At 39.1% G+C, this 19,769-nt stretch overlaps 1 protein-coding gene across 5 annotated transcripts in view; it reads left to right on the top strand.

The window, feature by feature from the left end:
- The window catches only part of ROBO2 (roundabout guidance receptor 2), a 434,381-nt gene that overhangs the window by 277,669 nt on the left and 136,943 nt on the right, over positions 1-19,769 (top strand). For all 5 annotated transcript variants that reach the window (XM_039713266.1, XM_039713270.1, XM_039713268.1 and 2 more), the window contains exons 3-5: positions 7,342-7,499; positions 9,105-9,225; positions 19,060-19,198. In XM_039713266.1, the coding sequence (XP_039569200.1) occupies positions 7,342-7,499; positions 9,105-9,225; positions 19,060-19,198 (418 nt within the window). The remainder of the gene's footprint in view (positions 1-7,341; positions 7,500-9,104; positions 9,226-19,059; positions 19,199-19,769) is intronic.

Raw genomic sequence — 19,769 nt, 5'->3', positions numbered from 1 at the left:
CACCAGACTTTTCTTTGTATATCAGTAGCATCTGAGGTTTTTGGTATAAAATTTCTTTTGAAAAATTTTATGTATTTATAATTCTTTTAAGTTTCTTTTTTATTGGTTGGTTGGCAACCAAAGGCAAACAAGCAAAGTCCAAACTATCCTTTTTAACAGCAGCCTAGGACATTGTGGAAGATTTCTGCTTTTCCTAAACACAATCCTTCCTATTGCATTGTTGGGAGGGAAGCATCGTTGATGAGATTTGAAGAGTTTCTAGTGCTTCTGGCGAAACTTGTCCCATATTCCTGCTGTAAAGACATTTTGGTATAAAAAGCATCAGTTCAGTTTTCATTTGGTGTTTCCTTAAGTTGTCTTTGCTTCTGCAAAGACAACTTCGTTGTCTTTGTTTTACCTTAGTTGGAAAAAAAAATAAAAATAAGTAATTTATTTACTTATGTAATGCCCATGAGTTTCTGAATATGTAGTCCATTAAAAGTGAAGATCATGTAAAAGCTATCTTCAGACCTGAGTTAAACTGCTAAATGTCTGATCCTTGTTAAATTTTAAGACTTACAGCAGACCATGCACTTTTTAAAAGTTTCTTGTCTATAATTATGGTATCAGTTCTTCTAGAAAGTCTCTGAACTTTAAGCAAGTAGTTGGGCTTTCTGTTTCAGTGAAATAAAACTCCTAGTAATGTGTCTCTTGTTCACATTAGCAATCTGTGCAGTGCATTCATCAAGACTGATTATGCTTTAAGAATAAGAAAAAAGAAATCTGTTCTGTATCCTAGAGAAAATTTTTCAACGTATTACGTTGTATAGCTTTAGATTTCTGAAATTACTTCAATGTGGTCTTCAGGATATTTGCATTCATAAAGAATACTTGGTTATGCTTATTGCTTCCCTTTGCCTTTCTTGACTGTCAAAACACAGTGATGCTTTTGAAGATTTATAGCAGATGGGTAATGAGATTGCTGACTGTTAACTGCAGCATTCAGAATTTGCTGGTGGAAGGAGGTGGGAGTTTAAAAAAGGGAGAAGGTTATCGGGGATTCATTGCAAGGAAGACAGGTGATAGAATTTTGTTTTCAATCAGGAGGCTTAAACATAAATACGTTATGCTCTAAATTAGAAAATCCTCTGCTTTTCGTGCTATCTAGTAGTCATATAAAATCTTTCAGAAAAAAAATTACTGAGGTGTCAGATTGCATTCAAGTGATCACAGTGAATCACAAGAAAGGCAAGGAGATTATACAATTTTGCAGTATATTCAGGCTGCATTGCATACGCTTAATTCGAACCAAATAGCAGCCTTTAAAAAAATCAGAAAGAAGTCATAAACTAAACTCTGCAGTACTTATGACTTGTATACCTGTGTAAAAAGGGAAAATAGGTTAGCAGTGCCCTTAACTGGGCTAGAAAGATTTCAAAGTCTGGCTCCTGGCAGTGTGTGCTGTAAATAAGAAAGGAAAAAGTCCATCTTCTTTCCTGACCTTTGTACAGTCAGCTAGTCGGGTGCACCTCAGAGTACAGTGTAGAGGAGAGGCAAAAATCCAGCTATCTCCCACTGACTCCATTTGGAATGTCTCCTTATTTGGAATGTCACTGTCGCTTCACCCACCTCAACACTGTAATTCTCTGTTCACCTGGTTTAATATATTCTGTCTTTAGAAGTAACACTTTTACATTTACATGTCAATGTTCATCATAATTTTTTGTATGACTATATCTGTGTATATGAACAGTTAAAAGTTGTAGGGGATGTGTCGGTTTTCTCCACGTTTTTGTCTTTTCTGAGGCCTGCAAAGCTACCCTGAGCTGTAAGTACTGGGTAAGCACATGAAATACTGAGTGAGAAAAAGGGATGATGCCAAAGAAAATTGCTGAATTGGCAAGGAAGAAGATTCTATTGTTTCTTGATGCAGGTATCTCTGTGCTGATTGTTACTTTGATTTCTAGGAACCTCACTAATCAAACGTTGTTGAAGCTGCTAGACTCTTTGAAAATATCCTAACACTCTGAAAATTATTCTCATGGACTTGGGGCTTAATTTTACTGAACATATTTAAGTCATGGTATATTAACTAACATTCATGTCTGTTACGCCAGTACCAGTATCAGGAGATAGGCAAATAATGGGAAAAACAGGAGGAAAAATTTATAGCTTCTTATAACTTTTTTTTTTTAAAGGTAGCAGTTTTTTCCTGGCTACAGCTTTTTCCTCTGCACATGCAGAGGGAGCTCAAGAACTCCCTGAAAGTCTTGCTTAGGACTATTGCCAAAGTTGGGGATTTTTGTTACAATTTTCCTTACAAAATGAAGCAGGGACAGTTGCTGAAACAAAGAGGTCATGCAGCAGCATCTCCAAACAAAATGTATTATTATTCTTCAAAAGGGAAGTTATCTGTGACCTCTTGGTTTTGTTTTTTTTTTTTTTCTGTCACTCTGTTTCACAGGTAGTGCTGGCTTGCTCAGGGACCATTTCAGCAGATCATACACATTAGTCAAGATCTAAAATACCTCCCTGCACCATATGCTGCCTAAAGTATAATAATCCTTTAATCTGTCCACTGCATGACATCTGGGCAGTTATTTGACTTAGTTACTCATGTTGATTGTTCATATCAGTATGTGTCAGACAGGGGAAGTGCCAAAGCAGTGGTGGAGAGATGAGGATTTAGGAAAATGCCTGTGGGGAAGTGCCTTGGATCAGGCGAGACCTACCTGTGGTGTGGCAGGTGACCAAAGCACCACCGATGTGGCTGTGCAAAATCTTTATATGAGAATAATGTTATTCTGAGATAAGCACAAAACAGGACAGGAGGGGGAAGATGAGCTACCAGGACCCAAATTACAGAAGCGCATTAATATTTACTCGATATCTCTTTATACCCTCTAGTCAGCACAACAGATGTAGCTGTGTTTTAAGACATTATAATTCATTGAAAAGGGCAACAAAGATACTCTTTCCCTCCCTCCCGTCCCCGGTAATTTCAGATGTTCACCATGCACGCAGAGGGGGAGGAGGTAGAGAGACAAGCGCTGGTGGGAGAAGAATGCAATTATCCCAAAGCCTCCTGACGGGCATCCACTTCTTCCTTCCAGCTTAGCTGCTCTGACCACAGGCTGGGGGCTCGTGGGACATGGACCAGATTGAAAAAGTGGAAGCAGACAGATGGTTATTTGTAATCATCATGTAAATGTAAATCCTATAAAAATGTTTTCTTTCTAAGGGCCTAAAAGCTGGAAAGAAGGATTAGGGCATGGATATCTAGCCTAGAATAATTTTGACCCCGCCACCTTCCCTCCTACCCCATAAACATCATGCCTTTATCTCCACTTCCTTTAAACAAATTGCTGGAACCTCAGCTGAGGAAATTAATTCAGTTTCCATGTAATTCCCTGAGTTTATGAGCCTCAGTTTGACTGAGGTCTGGATTTGGGCCTAAGCTGGCAGGTGCTGGTTAGCAGCTGCCTTGGGAGCAGGGACTCCTTTCTGCTCCTTTCCCCTCATCCCTCGCTCTGGCAGGTGCGTGCTCCGTGTGTTTACCCCGTTCCTGGATTGTGCTCCCTTTCCCTGGTTACACTCCTGGCTACCTGGAAATGGCCATGCAGGGCTTTGCTTGCCTTAAAGACTGCCGTGACTTCTTGTAGACATCTATTTTGTTTGAGCAGCATCAGCTTGTTTGAGCCACAAAGAGACCGATCAAACTTTAATTAACTTCTGTCTGCAGCGCCGTTGTAGGCTGTGCTTTAGCTGTTCTTTGCAGCTCTCCAGTCCCTCGGTGCCTTTCCAGACAGTGGGGCTCGGCCATCTGGAAGCTTTTGCCCTTGCAAGGCTTTCCCTTTTGAAATGTGAGGGTGTTGTGCTGCTGTCAGGCTGGTGTGGGGAGCAGCCCCTGGGTACGGCTGTGCATGCAGTGTAGGAGGGCCATCTTCCCCTTTGGCACCCCTTGTTTAGTCATAAAATCACAGAAAGGTTTGGCTTGGAAGGGTCTTAAAGATCACCCAGTACCCCATGGGCACCTTTCCCAGACCAGGTTGCTCAGAGCTCCACCAGACTGGCCTTGAACATTTCCAGGGATGGGGCATCCAGAACTTCTTTGGGCCTCAACACCCTTACAGTAAAGAATGTGAGGTGACACCCAAAAATGTAGGGAAACGGTCATGCAAGCACCAAGGGAGCTGTCTGTAAAATTGGAATAAAGCAAAACAAGAACATCCAAGAAAGAATGAGGAAGAGGAGGCTGGTGGAAGCATGGTGCTGCTTGTGTTGAATTTTTAAAACACTAGTGTTTGTGCCCTACCAGAAGGGCCCTGAGGATGGCTGGCTTCTCAGGTGAACAAAAGCATTTTGCCTGTGTGTGGAGAGGGTGGTCTGCTCAGGCACACTAATAGTTATTTGGAAGTACCCAGCAATTGTGGATAATTGGCTGAGGAATATTCTGCAGCTCTCAATTATTTTTCTGTTTTCACAGGTGGTTGTACCATTAGGTATGGTGAGTGCACCAAGATGTGCTACAACTTTTCCATTTACTGTGCTAGTACACGTGAACTCAACTTCCAGTTGATGGTTCTTCCTTCTGTGGCTTGCTGTGCCACTCCAGGAGGACAGCCAAGCTCTCCAGTTCGTGCTCTGTCCTCCTCTTCCCTGCTTCCTCTCTCTTGATATTTGGATGTTCTGGGGTGACTGGGCTGATCAGACTAATGTCTGTGCTTTATTTCATTGTTAGATTGCATTTAAATAGTGAATCACAGCAATGGCTGCCTGTGTTCTTTGTGCTTTATCTTGTTTTTCTCTCTGCTTTGTTCTTCTTTTCCACTTCCTTTACCTGGCTTTTTCTTTTTTTTTTGTTTCCCTAAAGTTAGTGTTCCCCCTCTTCCTCTCTGAGTTATTTCTCACTTTATATTTCATGCGTTTTCTCTTATCTTTGCTTTTCTGTCACTGCTTTATTTTTCACCTCTTTCTTTTTTTTTTTTTCCAACATTTTTTTCCCTCCAAAACACAGAATACTTTAGATGGAAATGGTGAGATATACCTATTCAAGATTCAGGTGTGTGCAGAGGTACAGAGCAAGATTAAGCAAAGCCTGTAGCATCAATTTTGTCTTCTATTCAAGCCAGTTTTGCAGTGCGGCTTTTGGGTAAAAGAATGTGATAAAATCAAATCACCTCTTAGCCTCATATTCTGAGGCTGATTGGAACCTTACACAGTTGCTGGGATGATTCAGAGAAAGTTAATGTAATTTACTGTGTATCACTGCAAGAAACTGTGTTTGTCAGGTTCATACAGCAGTGTGAAATGTTCAAGGAAAATGCTTCCCTTAATATTGCTGCCAGGAGTTAGGAGTCAGGAATATAAAGACATTATGTGGTGGGATCTGCTGATTTTTCTAGGGATTTTCCACTAATGGATTTGCACTGAAGTTCTGTAATTACATGTAGAACCAAGCCAACAAAATAATATTTATTTTCTGTGTAATAATAGTAGCAGAAATTAGTTTTTATCTATTTACCATTTATACAAATATGGGCATAGCATTGTCTAGAAGTACTTTTTCTTCCTGTGTATCATAGGGATGTCAGAGACATATGAAACTGCTTTCCTAAAAAACGTGATTTTTTAAGACTTTTTTCTGATTCTTTCCCTGACATTCCCATGATACTGACTTTCTTGGCTTTCCAAAGTGTTGTACTGCCAATAGTCAGCAGCCCATGATCTTCATCATACTAATTCTGCGCTCTGCATTGCATAAATTACTTCTTCCACTTGATCTTGAAGTTGTATAAATTCCATTTCTGCCAATTTGATTATTGTGAATCAAAAGGTTTGTATTATTCAGAAATATTTGGGGATTGAGGTTTTGCTGTCTATTGGGTGTGTCACCTAAGAAGACTACAGGTTCTTGCCAGAGCTGCATTTGTTGCCAGCTGCCTCCTGTCACTATTATTTTATGCTTCAAGAGCGAGACCTAAATAGTCACTCTTTTTGTGTGTGTGTGTGTTAGAAAAGGAATTAACTTCCAATTAATTCCCTCCTTCCTCTGGGATCTACCTGTATATCCCAAAATGGAGAACAATAAAAGTTACCTCCGTGTCATTTTGAGTGCCAGAAATATACAACCCACTCACCTCAGCCTATTCAGAGACCAATTCTTATATGCATTAATCATATTTTTCTTCTGGCTTATTGAAGAAGAGAAAAATATTCAGTTCTAAATGTTAAAATGGGGCACGTTTTATTAACATTGAAAGCAGTAAATTATCTCTGCTTATGAAATGAGACTGAGCAATTTCTGCTGAACTCTTCCTGACTTGCCCCTTCGCTAGGATACAGTGTTTTCTAATTTCTCAGAGGGCCCTGGTTCCATTAAGGGCGAGAACTGTTTTAAAGCTGTAATGAAAGCCATGCGTAGCTGAAATTCAAGGAGGGGCAATGCCCTAAATTCTATTTCAGTAGCTCATCTAGAGCAATTTTCAGTTTTATGTTTATAAGAATGTCAATTAACCTAGAGACTAGGACACACATGGAAGAATAAGGATGAAGTGGATATCATTGTAACACACTGAAGCCAGCTAGTTGGACCTAATCCTTTACAGAAGCTTGATTTACATAAGAAGCCAGTCTACGTAGCCTAATTTACTTCTCAAACAGCTTGGTGATTTAACTGCTCTTTCTTTGCAATGTAGTAGGATAGGGCTGGTCAAGGTGGCAGAAATATTGGAACTAAAAATATAGAAGGAAGAAATAAATATGCTGGAAGTACATTGCTATCAGTTTTATTTCTCTGCCACCTTTCAGAACTGGTGACCATTTTAGCATGTATGTGCCAGAAATACGATAATACCAGTAATAATGGCAATGCCCTTAGCCAAGGTGTAACTCTGCAGTTCAGTAGTAGTTCTGTCCCTTTGTTACCTTGTGCTGGGATTGGAGACCCAGACAAGGCAGATATTCAGCAGGTTGTTTTCTGTCATGAAAAGAACACAACATCCAACCTGCAGCACTGCTTTTCTAATGATGGAAAGTGATCCTGTCAAGGTTAGGAGGAGTAATGGGTACTACAAATCTTTGTAACTTAAATACAGAGCAGTGTTTTTATCTGGAAAGAAAAAAATAAAAGGGAAAACTAAAGCCCTGTGTGTGAAGTCTGCCTCCAATGGACAAAATGGCATATCTGCAGAGCTTCATTTTTGAGATTTTTTTACTGTCAATACAAGGAGTAAAGTCATCACCTGAAAATGATTGAGAGTTGTATGTTTAATAGTATGTGTTTCTACATTTTTCTTCCTCCACTTATGATGTCATCACTTCTGTTAATTTTTTCCCCCTTCCCTTCATGTATTGCTCCAGTGCTACGGGATGACTTCCGCCAGAACCCTACGGATGTGGTGGTGGCAGCTGGAGAGCCTGCAATACTGGAGTGCCAGCCGCCTCGAGGGCACCCTGAGCCCACCATCTACTGGAAGAAAGACAAAGTCCGCATTGACGACAGGGAGGAGCGCATCAGTGTGAGTACAGCTCAGCTGGTTCTTTCTCTGTGCACACAGGGCCCACAGCTGGGTGCAGCAGGACTTGCACAGTTTTACAGCCTTGCCCATAGAAATTTGTTGTTACTCTCAGCAGTTTGCCTCTCTGAGCTTTCCCAAATGAGGGAGGAAGGCTGTTTGTTGCTACTAGTCTGGCTCTCCAGCTTGGGCTTCTTTGAGGGTTGGTTTGTAAATCCAGTGTGATGGAGGTCCATTAGAGCTGGAGATTCAATGATAGAAGGTGCTCAGTTAGATGAAGGACTTAGTGGATGTCTTTGACCAGTTTGGTTTTACCTTTTCTGCATCTCAGTTCTCCAAACAGAGACTATCAGAGAGGTGTTTATAAGTAAAGTCAAGTCTATGAGGTGCACAAATAATCCCTGGGAAAAAACCCAACATCTTAGAATGATACCAGTAATTTTATAGTTATTGCAGTAATTTGGATGTGTCTAAATGTAGGCTGAAGTCATAGTGTAAAGAATTACAGTTCCTGAAAAGGAATAAATGTTGAGCAAATGAGTAACGCTGGTTGAGTTCTGTGACTGTTCATTTCATGTACTGAATGAAAAAGGATCCAGCAGAAATATTGAACTTATCAAGTGATTAGAGATGAATCATGGTCCATGCAAGCAAATGGGATAAATTAAGGGGCTGAGAACATGTTTCATTCCTAATTTTTAAATGCTTAGCTTTTCACCATTAATATTTCTTCAATAAAGTTTTATGTTGTATGGAATGATTCAGTGCTGACCTTACTCAACGTGGAAGTACTATCAGGAAGCTTGTTAGTGGCTCTGGTTGCCTAAAGAATTATTCCAAGCCAAAGAAGATGAGCTGTTCCTGTTTGTGGACCAGGCTCTCTGTGCTAGGGTCTACTCAAGAGTAGAAGAGCAAAGAGTGGCAGAGAACTGACTATCATTCCCTAGCTATCGTGTTTCTTTGGTTAAATTTCCAGCTTATTTTTAAGCACCCCATTGTCTAACCTTTGACACTGTGACTTCACAAGCCACAAATTTTTACTTTATTTCTTTCATCTATCCTGCTCTTTCATTCTGTAAGCACCCTTTATAGCCAAGAATATGTTAGCTGTCTGGTGAATTCCCAGTTTGGGCCAGATTCAGTCTCTTTGCCTCAAAAAAAGAAAATCTGTCTTTATTAGTGATCAAGGAAGCTATTCAAACACCAGTAAAATAAAATTAACTAAATAAAACTAAGTCTAATTGCCTTGTTTTTTAGAGAGATGTCAAGTGTGCTTTACATATTGCCAGGCAAGAAATAAAAGTACTTTGTGCTGCTAAGAGACAGCAAGAAATGTAATCTTTGAAATGTAAAAAATCTAATGAAAGCCAAAGGAACAAGATCAAATGCAGTTGAAAGCAGTTGCAAATTGAAATTATTCAGTGGGATAAAAATGTGTTCTAGAACAGCTTAAAGATATTTAAATATGTAACTTTAAAAGTATACATATATTTGCAAACAAAAGTTTAGAATGTCTTGGTTGTAGAACTTGTCGCCTGAGAAGGTAGCACTTTTTCTGATGTATTTTGTTTACCTGAAGTTAAAAATATGTTCCTTGTTTTGAAACAGATCCGTGGTGGGAAGCTGATGATCTCCAACACCAGAAAAAGTGATGCAGGAATGTACACGTGTGTTGGGACCAACATGGTGGGGGAGCGCGACAGTGACCCTGCAGAGCTGACTGTCTTTGGTAAAGACACCCCTGCTTTTATTGATTTTTCCCTACAAGTTTCGTAGGCTGAATTACCCTGGGTGGCTCCTCAAAACACGAGACAAAGCAAGGTTAACAAAACACAGCAGTACTGGTCAAGATGCATTTCACAGCTTCAGAGGGAGACTGGGTTTTAAAAGCTGCAGTTCATAATGATGGAGCTGTGGTGGCTCAACATTTTGCTTCTAAGCACACAGTTTCAGTCTGATTGGAGGTCCACAGTGATGTGCATAACCAGAGATGTTATTGCAGGACAATGCTTTCCCTCACAGAATGGCCAAATATAATTAAGCTACTTCTAATACAGTTGACAATGCCTGCTTAGCAGAGATTTAGACCAGGATTGCCTATTTAAATAATTCTGTATTCCTGAGGGGTTGTGAAATCAAACCTTTGTAGGAAACCACAATAAAACTCACTTGATCAGTAAAATGTCATTAGAGACAATTCCAAAATCAAATTTTTGAATACATAGCAGTAACTTTTGGCATTCATTTTTAAGACGACCTGAAACAGCTTTTCCTTCTGTAAGCCAGGACAGCATTTAGATTTTTGGTGCTGCTGAATTAATTAAAAATTAATAAGCTTCCTATGTGAAAGAACTTCCAGACCTGATGGGCAAGACAAGAAGTTGGTTGTTAGGAGCACTTGCCCCATTGTTAGGGTCCAGAGCAAGAACAGAGTAATAACCCCACCTAGGGCTGTATCCATCCTGCTGACAACTGGATGAGTAGCAAAGCCACAAAATCATGCTGAGGTACATCCTACAGTCGTGGGTTTGTAGGAATTAGTCAAGAGATTCTGAGCAAACAAAGGAAGATAAATAAGGGAAAAACCCTCACTGCTAAGGAAAACATGTCTATGCTGACAAAAGAGGGAGAAATAGTGTTAATGTTCCATCCTGCTACACCTCTTTGATACACTACTGAAGTTCCAAACAAGACCCTTTCTAACCCCAGAGAGAGACGTTTAATAGAAATCCTAAGGTCCTTTGTGAAGAAGATGCTCCAGAGATTTTTCACCTTCTGCCTAATAGGGTGACTGGAAAACCCAGTCACACATATTGCCATCCCAGTTTTTGCATGTATGTGCAGTTCAGCATTTGTTTATCTACTTGAAAAGAATATGTATGTTATGTGATTCACAGAGAAAGGCAGAGAAAGATTTTTGCTAGACAAGATCCACAAATTTCTGAGGATAGGCTGCTTTCCAGTTTTTTTCAAGACTGGAAAGGTTTCCACTCCAACTGGTTTGTGGTGGATTCATGGAAACATGTGGCTTTTAAAGGCAGAACTGTTATACCTTGCCAAAAAAAAAACCAAACCACAACCCAGAGAAAGGATCTCTGTCCAATTATTATGCCCTTTGCAGCCGATCTGTTAGAGTTGTAGCTTTATACAGATGCAAAGGAGACATGACATATCTCCTTCATCAGTTTAAGTACTGCTAATCTCTGGTAATACTCCCTGTGGATAGCAAGCAGATTGCAGTCCTAAACTACAAAGCCTTAAGAAATCCTTAAGAAAATAATTTGTTAAAAAGCATTGAACTGTAGGAATGAAAACTGAAATGTGCATGTAATTTCATATCCTGCAGAGCTATGAAGCATATTAAGTTGGTCTTGATATGTAAAATAATACATAACCAATTACAATATTCTGATTTTTTTACAGGGTATAATCATAGCAATCAACTTGCAAAAATACAATCTAAAACTATTTGGTGAATACCAAACAAAATCAGCAATAAATGAAATTAGATATTTTAATCCATCTTAATTGTGTTAGACTACCTGAAGAAAATTGTATTTAAAATTCCCTACTGTGGTATCTTCCTATCTACATTTCTCCTTCTATTTGGGTATTCCCAGGTTCCTCCCCACCTTCCATTTTGCTGTGCAGGAATAACCTGCAGGAAGCAGGTGCTCAGGTTATGACCTGCTGTCTCACAAGATGTTTTGCCTGCCCTGTGCCCATTTCCTGGCCCTGAAGCTCTGTGTTGGTGCACTGGGCTCTCTGTAAAATCGTGTCCAGGGCAGCCCTGGTCCTCTCCATACAAAAGGAGTGGACCTGCCCAGCAGGAATATTCCATCCCTGGACTCCAGGCAGCAGCCCATGTGTGAGCAGGGATGTGCACAGTGACTGGAGAGCGTTATCCATGATGTTTCCAGGAAGCAATGTATCTACTGGACAGTCCAATCACTCTAAGCACTCACAATAAATCCAATAAATCCAGCGACTCTGGGAAACGTCAGATTGGCTCTGTGTTCAAATCCACCAGGATTGTATAGCCTTCCTCTAATATGACTCACAGGTCTGAGGAACATGGGAATACTGCAAATGTTGATGAAAAATATACTAGAAATACCTACATGCAATTCATATGCCAAACTTTAACTGCCTTGAACATATTTGAAAATGGACTTCACAATAAAAATGACGAGATCTTGACTGAGTGACTTGGAGAATTTGAATAGGGGACTGGCAGGCCTATAGCTGGTGCTGATTCTGGAAAAGAATGCATATTAATTAGCTGATCAGTCATGTCTTCATTCCTTTCTCAAATAACAACCCTCCAAACCTTTTCCACAGTGTGAAGGGAGCCTTAGTAAACATATTATGGAGGAAAAGGAACTGTTTCATACTAGCTCTTGAACCTTTCCAGAAACCATCTACTTGTTACTTTTGGCTTTGCAAGTTTTTCTGTAATACCTGAAGTTAACTTCTGCATGTGACTTCTGACTGATCTCTGGCTCCCTGTACAGTAAATTTAGCTTGAGGCATTGCCTCTGGAAAAACTGAGTCAGTGTAGTGGGAACTGGTGGCCCAAGGGGAACAGCATGGAAGCCTGGCCTGAAAGATTAAACTTCTCCTGAGTTTAAAAACAATAAAATAAAATGGGTCATAAGAACCCTGGGAAGTAGTAGGGGGAGAAAATAAAATTTTCCCGTGTGCAGAATATGTCCACCTGGCTAGGTACCCATTCAATAACCTTTACCGACAGTTATGAATAATACATGTATAACTTTCACTTTTTCCCCCCCAAGTTTATCTGCATAGGAAGCATTGTTTTCAACATTTAGGCGCTCTTAACAGTAAACTGGTAGTGTCAATGCAGATTGCATTAGTTTTGTTCCAAAGTCATGATTCTTCTATTAGTAGAAAATTGGCAAGCTTTCATAGTAAAATACCATAAAGATCATATAAGCAGTGCTAGCCCAACCTCTGTTTTGAATAGTGACAAAGATGCACTACATTTTGTTAGTCTTCTTTTTCAAGCATTACTGCTGGTTTTTGCCTTTATGAGGCTCTGAGGCGTAATCTTGGAGTAAAGCAGAAAGACAGGGTCTGTCACAGTCTTAAGTTGCACTTTAAAGGAAGTTAATAACCTCAGTCCTAATGTTCACAAGAAGAGGCAGCATGGGACTTGATTATTGTGTGCACACTATTCTAAAGGCCAATTTCCGAAGTGTAAGTGATACAAATTAGGCTGCATTGCTTGTGTTTGGGCTCATAGCCCTTGGCTGAACAGAATTGAAGCAAGATGCAAAACAGAAACAGTTTAATTCCAATTTGTAAGAAAGCTTTGTTTGTAAATACATAATATGAAGACAGAAATTAAATAAAGAGGGAATTACTCCTTATGATAACCTTTATCATTTTGTCATGCTACTTCACCATTCTGAGATAAGTTTTCAAGTTAACTGTTTCATGTTCTTTTATTTCCCTTTGCACTTAAAATGGCATGTTTGAAGAGAATGTACAAAGCTATATCTTGTATATTGATTCTAAAGCTCAGTGAAATCAATGAAAGCCTTAGTATATCAACTTCAAGAGGCTGACATCAAGCAGTGGAAAAAGATATATTTAGAAGAGCCTCAAAAGAATATAAAGCATAAGTAAGAAAAGTAAAAAATATCTTTAAAAGATGTGTCAATTTGGACATATTAAAGATTGTTTTGGACTAATCTTTGATTTTATCTTTGGTATCTGAACCTTTTTTCAGCTAATAAGGTCCTGTGGGATGAAGAGGTATTCTTGTCTGATGCTTGAGGAAGTATTTGTGTTTGATGTTTTGTAGATATTGTCAGATTGAAAGAGAAATCCTAGTTTCAGAAAAAGAATGACTATGATGACATGGTGTTAGGAAAAAAAAATACCCAAAATCCCTTTAATGAAGACACTGTGCCCCATTTTGCTTTCTTGAGCTCTGCCTTTGTGGAAGGCCTTAGCAGAGTCTTGACCCATTGTATCCTGGAAAGCTTTCCCAGTCACATGGAAAAATCTGCCAAAACCAGGTGTACATTCATAGGTCAAGACAGAGAAATCAGCAGTGTGTATTTTGTCCTTCAGATCAAATATCTTCCTGGTTTTCTTCAAATCCCTGTATTTTCCACTTGTGGTCTACTTGTGGCAGTTTGCAAAAAGTCAGTTTAGCTTTAGATTATTTGTTATCCACAGATACCAAGAAGTTGTTATAGAATAATGATACAGCTCTGAAAAAAGTCTCTGATTTGGTCCCCAAAGTCTGTATGTAACAGGCAGGAAAAACTGGAAGAAACATGACTGTAGATGTATATAAAAGGAGAAAACCACTAGGAACTGATAACGTTCATTTTACTGTATTTGCCTCTTTTTGGTTTTCCATGCCTTTACTGTGCAAGCTCATCACACCTTGGGTGCTGCTTAGAATGTAGGAGTTTGAGATGTCTACACAAGTGCTTATTTCTTAATTGGAAAAGGGAAAAGTGCCTAAAAAGATGCAGTAGAAGAATGTCTATAAATATAAAACCACCTTCTTTTGCAATTCTGTTCTAATTTATTTGGCCAACATAGATAAATTTAGTGAGGTCGTAATATCCTGTCTTCTTGCACATGTTCTTCTTTTGGCGGAGACCTTTACTTCATCCAGATCACGTTGCATTTAATGAAATATCTATGCCATTGACAGCATTCTGAAGTGAAACTTACTTCCAGCCATCTAATGTTTCCTTTTCACCCCTTTTGAATCAGAATGCTAAAGTGCAAAAAGCTTTTAAATGTAACTATTTGCTATTAAATCCCTCCCCAAAGCCTTTTAATTTGCATTTTAACGTTCTTTTTAGAACACAAAAACATTTTTTTAAAAAATGATGTCTTCTATCCAGCAAAGACAGAGAAAACAAGAACAATTCTAAATCAGACTGAGGCTCTACATTATGAAGATCATCAAATCCTTCACTGTAGCAGTTGCCTCAGCAGAGAAAATATATTAAGGTAGTTAGGATCATTTTAATTAGATTGAGGCCCCATATATGGCTGTCTAACTTTTTGAGGAACAGGAAAAGGGCAATAATACATCTGAAGGTCATCTTAGTCTCTCTAATAGACTGTGATACTCAGACCAATTGTTAAATATGGGAAAAATTGAGTTCTGAGGTTAACTTGTGTCAGCACCCAGAGCAAGAAAAGCATTTTGCTGCTTCTGGCTCAGATCTGCAGGTTTCCTTGCAGCACATAGCTCAACCACTGTAACAGATTGTAGGTGTGTGTCCAGATTGCATTAACAATCCCCTTTTGTAACTGCAAGCAAAGTTTATTCTGAAGTTATAAAGGTCACTCTAGTAATAGCATGACTGGTTGACATGACATATAACCATGACCTATTTTATAGTTCTCTTCAAAGATTTTTAATATTCATCAGAGAAAGTCTGGGAAGTGGGTACTTTATTTACTCAGTGAAAGCTTATAAAATAGGTATATTAAAATTTTTATATATGCCTATGATTTTAATTTATCACCCTTTCTTGTTGTTTCTCAAATATATTGTGCTCTGGATACTGTTGACAGAGTAACAATATTTAATTATATCACAAGGCTTTATTTATGGGCAAACCATTTCAGAAGAAAAAATATGAAAATGATTTTTTTTTCCCAAGACTAGCTCTGAAACTAAATTTGACCTGGCTGTGCAAAGAAACCTTCTTTATTTAGCATGCTTGGGCATGCAGTGCTCTGTCTCCTGAGAGATTAACATTGTAAGCAAGTTATGCAGGTGACTCAAATCCAGTTAATCTCACATAAAGAATGTTAATTGCATTGGCAATGGCATTCACTCTGATCACTTTATAGCTGTATAATTAGCTATTGGACATATTCAAGGGGTTTTCTGAGTGATACAAATACAGGAAACAACATAAGAGATAACTTGTTCTTTCCTGATTCATGCTGTGCAAAATGCAGAGATGATGCAAAAATGGAAACAGCAGTTGTTGGTATTTGCATGTCCTTGCTAACTGGGCTCTGTCCTTACACAGCTATTAATTTTCTAGCAACTTCTTAAATGTTTTTGAAAATATGCAGTTTTAGAAGCTGATATGAAACAAATGTGTGTATTCTCCTAAATTGCCTTGATGTGGAATCCAGTGATTTATCTAATGACCTCAAGGCCATTTACTTTCTCCTCAGCTGGGTTCTCCTTAAAATGAGACAGGAATTTATTTTCTCCTCTCCTGTACAGGAGAATTTACAGCCACAAGTAGCAATTTCATAAGTATGCAGATTCTAATTCCTAAGCTCTTTACACGCAGCTTTTGTAAACCTGGTCTAAAATGATTTTTGTATGCAGACCAAGCCAGTGTACAGACAAACACAGAGTTGTTTAAATTCAATGGGGATGAACTAGGGCCTCTAAATCACCAATTAGAATGCTAATCTGGATCTGAATTTCTTAGTTTAGGATCATGTCTTGCAAAACAAATGCCAAAATTAAGAGTATTGTGTATAAGCTGAAAGCAGGAGTTGGTCTAAGCTCTTCTTAGGAGAGAGGTTGTGAAAATGATGCTGTTGCAAACTTTCAGAAAGGGTCATTAAAATATTCCCATCCAGATTCACATAGTTACAGATGGGCCAAGTGCATTGCTTACCATAAGGATTAATTTATTTTTCTTTGTCCAGTTGTGATAACTTTAGCAAATTAAAATGGCGTTATCCAAAATTTCCCATGCTGAACTAGAAAATTGATTTTAGTTGACAAAATGAAATTGACAAAATAATTCACTCTTCTCTAAGAATGTTAAAATTCTTGAAGTTTGAAGGCAAAGGGAATAATTGGAGTGAAAGGGGCAGGAATGAGAGGAATGGAGGAAGATTTTGTTCTGGGAAGTGCAGGCACCTCATACTGAATATCAGGTACCCAAATACATTGGGAAATAGCTACACTATGCCAGGGATTTATGCTTTTTTTGGCTTGTCCAGAGGATTTTCACTAAACTTAACCAAATATGCACCTGCCTAAAAAAAACCAAACCAAAAAAACAAAACCAAAACAGACAAACAAAAAAACCCCAAAAAAGCCAAAAAAACTAATAGAGTCATCAATTCATGCAGTAGAGAACCTATGAAAGCAGATCTGGGGAGCATTTTCCTGTATCTACACTGTGTTCCTGCTGCTGTCACTCTCCTGTGAGGGTCCTTGGGTACTTCATCTGATTTTTCTTGTGTTAGGTTTGTGGATGTATTTTGTGGATGTATTAGGTTTGTATTTGGGTGACCTGGGAAAAAGGAGCTCCAGTTCAAGTGCAGACCAAACACTCAGTGGAGAAGAGACACATTTGCTGTGAGGTACAAAAAAGGAGAGGCATGGTAGTTGGAAAGGGAATTGGACTTGAGAACTTGCTGGGTTCCAGGTGTGAAAAGTGATATTTCTGGGCTAAAAAAAAAAAAAAAAGAAAAAGATAAAATTACTAAGGAGACAGTCAGCAGTTGGATAGGGCTTGTATGCAGACTTGAAATGAAAAATTACAAAGAGCTGGATACAGCTTGTACACAAATTTAAAATGGGAAATTATAAAGATTTCAATATAAGCAGAGAGGTTAGAAATTAATTTACTTGTCCAAACACTGCTGGAATCTGAAGATCCTGGGCAGGAATAGGAAAAAAGCAGAAGCAATGACTTGGGGAGAAAAATCTTTGCCCGTTAGCCATGCTTTTATCTCTACAATCTGGAAAGGTGCTATAGATTCTTGAGCATGTCTATTCTTCTGCTGACAAAATATGTTTTTCCCTGCCAATAGGTTTCCCTGCTAATAAGGAATTCCTGTGTGATGCTGTCACTCATTTACATAATTACTAACAGGTGGTTTTGTGTTCCTCCTTTTCTGACTGATACTCCGATTTGTAAAAAGTGGTGAACACTTTTTTGTCTGCAGCTGAATTTTGAATGAAGCTGAGCTTTGAACACACAAAATTAAAACTTCATTTCCATCCAACGCCTCCTCATGCCCTCCAAAAAAAAAAACCATTGTCAGTTTTGTGGCTCGGGTTGAACACAAAATTTAGCAGATACTTTTTACCTTGCTTTCTAAGATCACTATCATACCTCAGAGAGAAGCTATGAAAATAAGTAATGTGATTATAAAGCATTAAGATAGGTGTAATAGAGGTACTGAGGAAATTAATAATCCTGTCTTTGAAGTGCATTTTGAGTAGTAAGACAGGAGGCCACCCTCTAAACAGTACCACTAAAGCAAAATATTAAACACCTGCTCATTAAATGAGTACCAACAATCTAGAGAAGTTTGGGGAAAAAATAGTGTATGTTCATATAATTGCAATCAGTCCCATAAGGCATTATAAACAGAAAGGAAGTGATTAAAAGACATGCAGACAGCCTTAATTCTGTCAGTAAATGTGGCCTGCTTGATTTTTCAACCTTAATAATGTTATTTTAACTTTTTAAAAAATTTTTTGCATATAATAGTCATGTATAACCAACCTGTAGAATTAGCTCTGTAGCTATCAATATAAATTTCCTGAGTCAGAATCTGGTATTGCTTGCATCTGCGTGAATTCTGAGTAATTTTTTTAAGTGACATCATATCCCTTAACATTATGAGAGTGAAATATGAAAAATAGTGTGTAACCAGTTTTATATGTCCTTATGATAAATCCTTGTGTTGAAAAATACTGTTTTATAAAATACTGTTTCATATAAACCCAGCCTTATAATGGTTTGACTAGCATAGATAATTTATGACAATAAAAGTGTGGTGTGGCTGAGAGGACAGAACAAAATTTGTGCCTTCCAAAGGCAACTTGGAAGCTAACCCCAGTGACATCCTTTCAAATGAAATTACCGGTACTTGGATTTTGTAGCAGTATAACTGAGATCAGATTGTGGCTCTGCATCTGGATTTTAAGCAGGTCTGTACAACATTATGGTGATTAATACTATTTGTAGCTGTGCAGCCTAACATAACAAGGGTAAACAGAAGTTATTATTCAGACCTTAATTTGCTTTTCCATGGTGAAGTTGGCAATGGGGATCAGGGAATCTCTGTTCTGTGCACGACAGTTCACAATTGCCTGAGGTGTGTAACATGGAGTTTAAATTTTCCTCCAAAGCATCAAGATATTGATCACTGCCAAAGGCAGGCTGGCTCCTGCTGGGAGCTCCTGCTCCAGCTCATACATTGCTGCAGCAGGAGCTCCCAGCTCAGGCTCCATCTGTGCAGGGCTGCAGAGCCACAGCTTTTCCAGGGGGGAGCATGTCCTCAGAGGCCTCTCTGCTGTCCAGGTCCTGGCACAGGCTGCCTTCTGGTTCTCCTTCCCATCCTCTTCTTGCTGGAGGGTAGGATAGGACAGCCCCTGCTTCTCCAGCCTGGCAGCCTTCTTTCTAGCTCTTTGTGCACATCATCAGTTCCACTTGTCTGAATTTGTGGAGCTCAGCCTCCTTTCTGTTTGATGGATGGGTATGCAACAAGATGCTGAAAAGTCAAAAAGTGTTCATTTCAGCCCTCTGACTCACTGTGGAATTTTAATGTCTCTTTCAAGAGCGGCCCACGTTTCTCAGGCGACCGATTAACCAAGTGGTGCTGGAGGAGGAGGCCGTGGATTTCCGGTGCCAGGTGCAGGGGGATCCCACGCCCACAGTGCGGTGGAAGAAAGATGATGCAGACTTACCGAGAGGAAGGTGAGAGCCACATTCACGTTCACTTCCAGATTTCAATTGTTGCACAATGCTGGAATCCATCCCTGCTACCAAGAGTTTGTTCTTTGACATTGTGTCCAAGATTTATTTCCCACATTGCTGCTCTTTTGGCACTACAAATCTTCTTCCAGAGGCAGCTGTGCAGGGAAGCCCAACCTGGGTGAATTGTCCAGGTAATGGATTCCTGTGGAGGAAAGAAAAATGATCTGTAGGTGTTGTGAGCACATGGGTATTCAGTGAATTTATTGGAGACAGTAAAGATGTTTTAGGACTGTAATGGTGATAGTAGCCTTCACAATGATGTGCTGATACCAAGAGGGAAAAAACTTGGCAGGAAAGTTGCTCTGTTGCACTGGCAAGGTGAATTACAAGCAGAGCATGGTGGGCTTTGCTGGCTGCTCCGTTCATGTCTGTTAAGTCTTGGAAAGAAACCTTCCTCTTGAGGAAACAAAAAGCCAGACTTGCAGAAGCGTAAAGCAGAGTTGAAATCTGGAACAGGCCCCCTGTGTTCAAGAAAGATTAATTTAGTCTGGAACAAACAAGGAGAAAATTT

This window comes from Passer montanus, unplaced genomic scaffold (genome assembly GCF_014805655.1).
Source record: "Passer montanus isolate IOZ18808 unplaced genomic scaffold, ASM1480565v1 scaffold28, whole genome shotgun sequence".
Lineage (NCBI taxonomy): Eukaryota > Metazoa > Chordata > Aves > Passeriformes > Passeridae > Passer > Passer montanus.
This window is presented reverse-complemented; position numbering and strand designations above follow the sequence as displayed.